The sequence below is a fragment of the Spinacia oleracea genome, chromosome 3 (assembly GCF_020520425.1).
Source record: "Spinacia oleracea cultivar Varoflay chromosome 3, BTI_SOV_V1, whole genome shotgun sequence".
Taxonomy (NCBI): Eukaryota; Viridiplantae; Streptophyta; class Magnoliopsida; order Caryophyllales; family Amaranthaceae; genus Spinacia; species Spinacia oleracea.
The window spans coordinates 109666588-109674435 of record NC_079489.1 but is presented as its reverse complement, the minus strand read 5'-3'; the positions used below and the strand labels follow the sequence as shown (position 1 = coordinate 109674435).

At 35.4% G+C, this 7848-nt stretch overlaps 1 protein-coding gene across 4 annotated transcripts; it reads left to right on the top strand.

Moving 5' to 3' along the window:
* The first annotated feature begins 544 nt into the window (after positions 1–544).
* On the top strand, positions 545–4984 carry LOC110803776 (rRNA-processing protein fcf2-like). Of its 4 annotated transcripts, none has more exons than XR_008929692.1 (6): positions 548–935; positions 2961–3038; positions 3132–3234; positions 3341–3471; positions 4205–4304; positions 4659–4984. XR_008929692.1 is itself a non-coding variant. In XM_022009299.2 (5 exons), the coding sequence occupies exons 1-4, from the start codon at positions 813–815 to the stop codon at positions 4215–4217; spliced, it is 330 nt and encodes a 109-aa protein (XP_021864991.1). In that variant the 5' UTR covers positions 545–812; the 3' UTR covers positions 4218–4304; positions 4659–4984. The 4 variants fall into 4 exon arrangements, 2 of the variants coding, with proteins under 2 accessions (XP_021864991.1, XP_056694301.1); XR_008929691.1 differs by having other exon boundaries at positions 553–935; positions 3119–3234; XM_022009299.2 differs by lacking the exon at positions 3341–3471 and having other exon boundaries at positions 545–935; positions 3119–3234.
* Positions 4985–7848: the final 2864 nt, after the last annotated feature.

Genomic DNA, 7848 nt, shown 5'->3' with positions numbered 1-7848 from the left:
CTATTTTTGTTAGTTTTTAAGTCTTATTTTCCTAATTTATTTATTTTCTTGTTTCGATAATTTTATAGTTTAACTATTTTAGTTTTCGTTATTAATTTATATTTTATTATTATTAATTATTATTATTATTATTATTAGGAAAATTTGTAATTTATTAATCCAACCTTTACCCGATTTTCTTTAATTAAGCCTACCTATGAGATATTTCTAAATAATCCAACCTTTATGACCCAACTACTATTATTAAGCCTAACAAGTTACTAACCTGCTGTAGGCGGTATTCACTCTTACCACTAGTACAAAAATGCTCATTTGCATCGGCACTATTGCGTCGCTCATTTTGTTCTGTGACGCAAAATAAGTTATTTCAGTTTTAAAATATAACTTGCGTCGGTTATTTATTAACATGCGAGGCAAATATATCTCACACAGTTCATTTTTATCATTTGCGTCACAGATTCACTAATCTGCGACGCAGTTGAACAAGCGTTGCGTCGCACAAATGTTAACCAGTGACGCAATTATCCAAGCATTACTATTGTCGTATTCCGGGCCCACCACATTTTCGAGACCCCTTTGTTTCTCTCTCATCCTATTCTTTCCAGATCTGAAACCTCAAAACTTCTCCCCCTTGAAAATCGATCTTGTGCTTTCAGTCATCATCTCCTATAACCAGCAACCCATCCAAATCCTTCGATTTTCTCTGAAACATTAAGCTCTACGAAAATGGCTTGGTTCCGTCACGAACAAGGAGAAATCTAAGTAAATCTCGATTTCCGGTGGGCTGTATTTTGCGTTGTCGATCCGATAATATGGCTCTAATATTTCTAGGGTTTATCTTTCTAATATTATTCCCTCAATCTCACGATCCACAGTCACGCACACAATCAAAAGATCTACAACTATGGCGACACCAAGAAACTCAAGCAGATCTGGTAAACTTCATTTCATCCTTTTTTCTTATTCAATTTCGTATGATGTACACAATTGTTAAATTAGAATCTGGATTGAATATTGATTGATTGTGTACAATATTCTGATACATACTTAATTTGTATTGTATTGAAATATTTTCTTGATTGACCAGTTATAATGTTAGTTTGATCTGTTAATTTTCTGGGTTGCTTTAAGTATAAATTAAAGTATTTTTTTATTTTTTTTGCCATTGAAATTTCCTTAATTGAGTTATTTTGAACCAATATTTAGTCCAACATTCGAGTAATTTTAGCTTTGGAATTAGTGGGACGAAATGTACAGTGCCGACAGAGTCCTGGCTCCCTCCCAATCATTGGCGTTTCTTAAATATATGATGTTAAAGATGATGAAAATAGGGTGAAGTTTTGGAAGGACATTGAATACATAGCAGTGTCATTTATTCATCTGTACATATTTTGTTAACTGGTTTGTTTTGTTCTTGGTTTAGTTTTGACTCGAATTAGCCTAGGTCCCTGTTGACTATAAGATTAACTTTCTACACCATATAAATTTTAGGTATTAGATGGTGGGAAAGTTGGCAATTTATTTATTCAATTAGTTAATGGTTCTTGTCGGACCGTCTGTAAGTAAAATTTTGCAGATAGATGTGAAGCCATGTACAATATGGCAACAACTAATTTTAATGCTTAGATAATTTATGGGGAAATATCTTTCCCTTGTTTGTAGTTGTAGATTATGCATCTGTTTAGACTGCTTTTTTCATAGGCAACCTCTTGGTTCTGTGAAAACTGGCTTATCATGTTGGTTCTGGTTGATTTGTGTTAATGTTTTTGCCGTCAATGGATCGATATCCGGCGGGGCTATTTTGTTAATTGGATAATTTTTTGTGATGTCTTTATGTCCCTCAATCTTGCAATCATATTCTATGAGTTTTTCATCTTCATCTGCCACTATATGTGGATATGAGTATATGACTATCGTAGTCATTTTTAATTCAAGAGTTGTCTTGTTTCTCTGGACGATCCTCTACTAGTCTTTCAATTTCCACCTCATGCTAGATACATGGATGCATTCCTTGACTCTGTAGATATGGTTCAATTTCATATTCTGCATTCTGCATTCATTACGAGATTCCTCTAATATATAATTCCTTATCGTGTCTAGTTTTCTTCTTGGTAGTAGCTACTCATATTTTCTTATTTCAGTTTCATGGGTGGGAGTTTGAATTTGGGTGAATTTCTTCATAGTTTAGAGACTTTAGACTTGTGAATGTTGAATTTAAAATGAGCGATAAAGATACTTGTTGTTAGACAGTATCCTGAGGGGTTTATGAGAGAAAAAAATTCATTAAGAAATACAAACTGACGAGAAAGAGGGATTGTGAAAATAATAGGGAGGATCAACTAGTTTCGTTCTCTTCAACATTTATTTGCAACTTGCAAGCCGAGGCTTATGGAAGAGAAGGTGGAGGGGTTAGTTATCTTCTTTTGGAGTCTAGCCCAAAACTATAACTTAATCTATATACACAATTTTTGAATTTTGGATCATTTTCTATCTATTATCATAGACTCTTCTCCCCTATGACTATGAGATGGGTTATTGTAGTTGATCCAAAGAAGGTTTGGTTATGGATGGACATGGAGACTAGTAGGTTTCACAGTATATCACACGGTTATCTAAATCCCCTCTAACATGGGAGAGTAAAATAGAATGTTTCTAAAAGTACTTATTCTAAATAAGATATAAGCTCATTTAGAAACTCCTCATATAGAGCCTTGGTGGTAGATAGTAATGAGATAGAATATATAGTGTAGAGTAGACCACTGCCTTGAAGCTTCTGTTAATTGTGCTCTTTGGCACTAATCTCAATTATACCATGTTTCCAGTTTAAATTTGTCTTAGCTAGCCATAGGTCATTTGTTCTCGAACATTCATAGTGTGGTCTGTTTGAGATTGTGTTACCCTTTCTAATGTCTCAGACTGGCAGTTATCTAACATTGATGGTAATTTTGTGACCTTTGCAGTTGAGGAATGTCATGGATCCACAACGGCATTATAAAAAGGGTGATTCAAAATCGAAGACATTGCCCAAATATTTCCAAGTAAATATCCTATCCTATCCCCTGAAATTAATGTCAATGAGGTTGCTTTCCTTTCAAAAAAAATTTGTTTAACTATGTAGGTGGGTACCGTAGTGAAGTCAGCATCAGATTATTTTTCTAGTAGGCTCAATAAAAAGGAGAGGAAGAGCAGAATTGCCGATGAGGTGCTTGCTGATGGCTCCCTTGCTCAATACCGGTAAGTCACCAAAATTTTACTCCGCTCAAAACTTGAATCTTATTAGTTTGCTGATACATTATACATATACATACCATTTTGTTCTTACTTTGTTATTCTTCTTTAGTTGTTGTCTTTCAGGCTGGGCTCTCTAAGAATTGTTTCCGGTTTTCTTTATGTTCTGCATTATTTGGAAATTAAGTGGTTTCTTACTTGGAGAGTTAGAGTATGAATGATCTTAAACACTGCCTTTTCCAGGTACTTTGTGTGCTCATTTTCTTAAATAACGGCTTCGTTTTTCGGAAAGGATACAAATGTTACCTTTCAATCCTTTGTCCATGAATCTTCTTAACACTCCTTCAATCCCTGAATAATGTGACACATATTTGATTTGCGGTCACTATTAAGGAATCAAAAAATTACCATTATTGTCCTTCGGTTTTTAATTTTTTCTAATCTTCACCTTACCAATGTTGTCTTTATGAAATTTGTTGTTATGTCTATCATTAAGGTATTATGGTGCAGTTCAAATTTTATCCACCAGAACTAGATATAGAAACTCTAGAAAGTGGGCTTTTCTTTTTCCCCTTCTTCTGGGAATGTACTAAAATAGGAATGTTATTATTCTAGGACGGATATAGTACATGTTTCATTCTATTAGAATCTTCTAGATATCAACCCTTTGTTGTTTACCTCGTTTCTTGTTTTCATAGGTCTTCTCTGCCGTTTTTATGGCTTATAATCTCTTTACATGATTTCTTATTTATGGAAATTTTGATCTATATTGTACATGTCAATCTTAGGTTGATTTCTCCATTGAAATTTCCCATGCATTGGGAGCTAAACCAGTGAACAACCATTTTTTGTTATAAAACAGACAAGTACATCTATTGCCAGAAGGGACATTATTTAAAAACTACGCTCTTAAAATTCCTGATGGTTTGTTTTCTTTGGATTCATAAAGGCTCTTGTTTTATTTTGACCTGTGCAGTTTTCAGTACTGAACCTCTTGCTTGTGATCCATCAACGCTTCCAAAATATCCACCAACCAAGGAGATGGATGCCAAACGACGTGGTGACGAAGCACGAAGGTCAGTAGCAAGCATTATTTATATGTTGTATGATTGGCCCAAGTGTCATGAGAAACTATGTATTTAGCATGTCAATCATCATATCTCTTCTTTTCACTTTCTTATTGGAAGAATGGTCTTAAGTTCTTCTGTTCAGTTCATTCTAAAATTTTGAAAAAGGGATATTTAGTACGAAGTATATATTTTTTGTCAATTTCAAATTAATCTGACTTGTATTCACACCTTGAAAAAATAGAACAGTTTTCTACCTCTGGCCGGACTTGTAATCAGTCTTCTTTTGTAGATAATTTGTAATGTTATGTTGTTGCAAGTAGCAATGCATTCTTGAGGCCTAAATCAATATGGAATTTGCAGGACGGATATTGTTTCAGCGATGCATGGTGACAAATCCGCTAACTTAAGTGTGGTTGGAAAATGCCTAGAGAAGGTTTTAGAGGAGTCTCGTTTTGCGAATAAGTTTGTGCTACCATATAAGGAAGTCCATGAAGACTCCAGTAACACTTTTTTTGGGATGGGTCCTTACATGGATTTCCCCTATAGAATATTATAACCGTAAGGTCTAGATGTTGGTGCTCCGGTATATCTTTCCGGCTTCGATACCATATTTTTGTTCTTTTGATAATTTCTGTAACTTTTAACATTCTGGAATTTTGTTTAAATTGAATGTCACTATATTTGCATTTTGTGTTTTGGTAGTATTAAAAGCTGCTTATTTTATTTAATCTGTAGATTAAATAAAATCAGCAGCAATTTTTATTAAATATCCAAAAAGTCATTTGCGTCGCTCTTTTAGTAAAACAGCGACGCAAATGACTTTTCAGCATTTTTTCAAAAATGTCATTTGGGTCGCACTTTTAGCTATTGTGCGTGGCAAATGACTTACTTTTTTGGCGTCAAATTGTCATTTGCGTCGCACATTTAGCTATTGTGTGTGGCAAATGACTTATTTTTTTGGCGCATTAAAAGTCATTTGCGTCGCATATTAAGCTAATGTGTGTGGCAAATGACTTTTCAACATGGTGCCTGAAAAGTCATTTGCCTCGCACATTTGCTTAATGTGCGACGCAAATAAGGGTCATTTGCAACACACAAATGTGCGACGCAAATGACTTTTAGTCATTTGCGTCGAGAGCTTTTGCCACGCACAATGTGCGACGCAAATGCACTTAAATGTGCGATGCAAATAACCCTTTTTCCACTAGTGTACGTGGCATATAACAGTTTTTATTTTTTATATTTTTTTCCCCTCCCTTTTTTTAAGGGAAATTCTCTTTGGTAGCAATGAATTTTGGCAAATTATCAATGGTAACAAAAATTTTGCCAAATTCTCTCAAATAGCTTTATTTTTTAAATTTTTCTTTACAGTAGCTTAGTTTTATAGTTAACACTTAATTAAAACAAAATAGCACCTGAATAATAGAAAATGAACCTAATAAAAAAAAGTTATGAATAAAATTATTAATTTGTATCCCAGAATTCTAACTAGTCCAATTTGATGTTTTCGTTTTTTTCCCTCCTCGTTGGATTTCTAAATAAATCTTTGTTTATCTATGTCTTTGGAGTTGCAAATTCCCTCCATTGGCTGACATGAATCGTTTTTGTAATTTAAGTTTTCAACTGCTTCCAATAATCATATGCATAAATCACACAGTTGCTGCTTCCTTTGATATATGTTGTTTTCAAAAAAAATTGTTCTCTTATTAATGTTACTCTATAATTGTTTGTCAAGATTACTTGTATTTCTTACGGTTTTAAGTTCCTTCAAATCCAATTATCCTAACCTGCAACAAAGACTTGTTCTTTAGGATCGTAATCTTTATCTTAATTAGGTGTCAATCACAAAATAATGCTAACATAGAGAAAAATTTAAAAAGTAATGCTACTTGTGAGGATTTGGTAAATATTTTGCTACCATTGAGAATTTACAATAGTTCGGTGCTACCAAAGAGAATTTCCCTTTTTTTAATTGTTGTTTTAATTTTCGTTCCTCTCTCCTCTGCGATTTCCTGCTTCATCTTTGCACTCTTCTCCATTATTTCTCTTCTTCCTCTTCTCCACCATTGTTGATCCCTCATACCTCTCCATTAGAAGTTCATCAAAATTAATCAGCAATTGCTATGGTTGGGGCAAAGCAATTGCCTGTTGGATCTGGATCTTCTTCAAATTCAAGGTTTTTTTTCTAAATTTTCAACAAGACCAAAATAACCAGCATCCCACAACATAAAAAAAACTATATTATTGCAACAGCTAGGGTTTTTACGAACTGATCATCAACGAAGCCCAAAATTCAAAATTTACCAAAAAAGGAACAAAAACGCTAGGGTTCGTAAGTTCACCTTCAATTGTACGATTCTGGAGATGAAATTTGACTGCGCGTGGATGAAGTCACCTATTTCCACAAGAAAATCGATGATGATGTCATGAACCAGTACAATTATGGTTAAAGCAGCAGTAATGGAGGACAGAGGAATTGAAACACGGTACATGGAAGAGAAGAGAAGGGTTAAGGGTTTTTGGAAAAAAAAAAGAAATCCTTGTTTAGGTGGCAAGTGATGATGACGTGTCCAATATTTTAGGAGGGAAACCAACTTTAGGTTGTCAACGTTTTTAACGTTGACTTTATATCCGGTAACCGGTCATCCAGGCTTAATAATAGTAGTTGGGTCATAAAGGTTGGATTATTTAGAAATAACGCATAGGTAGGCTGGATTAAAGAAAACCGGGCAAAGGTTGGATTAATAATTTCAAATTTTCCTATTATTATTATTATTATTATTATTATTATTATTATTATTATTACTATTATTATTATGGGAAAACACCAAAACGTTACAAGCTTAACAAGCTACAAAGATCAAATGAACTACAAGAAGTTGGAGGGGAGCCGAGATACAATCTGGGCCCCCACTCCTCTAGCTATGGCGAACCCGATCCTACTAAAAATGTGGGCAGCTGCCCGTGCCCCAATGTCCTGAGCCCTGGAGTACGTCTGGACCCGCTTCAGCAAAGAAACAGCCCCTTTCTCTAATTCCCCAAAAGAAGAGAAGGAAAAAGGAAAGAAACCGTAACCCAAAGCCCTACAACGTGCCGCATACTTGTCCTGCTTCCGCTGCGCTGCAACCGCCACAACCCAACCCGGAACGAAGCCTGACAACCCAGATTGCGTCATAGGGGAAGACCCAGTCAAGTCAACACGCACATCTAGACCGCCATCCCATGAATAAAGCAATATATCTGCAGGATGAAGAGCTCCATCACTCTCACTAGTCAGCCCAACATCGACCTCCTTGCGAGCAGAAATCCCCGACCGATAGCAAATATCCAAAAGGGTATCACGAACAACATTATGACGATGTTTGATACCCACAATCCCAGCACAAGACACGGCATGATCCCAATAAATGTCCCCATCGAAAACCCGAGAGCAAGCAGAACATGGCGTCGAATCAGAGAACAACGGAATACCCAACCGATAGCAAAGAACCGAACGATAAGTCTTACCGTTCATAGTCTGGCCTAAACCCGAGATGGGGACTGCCCGCAA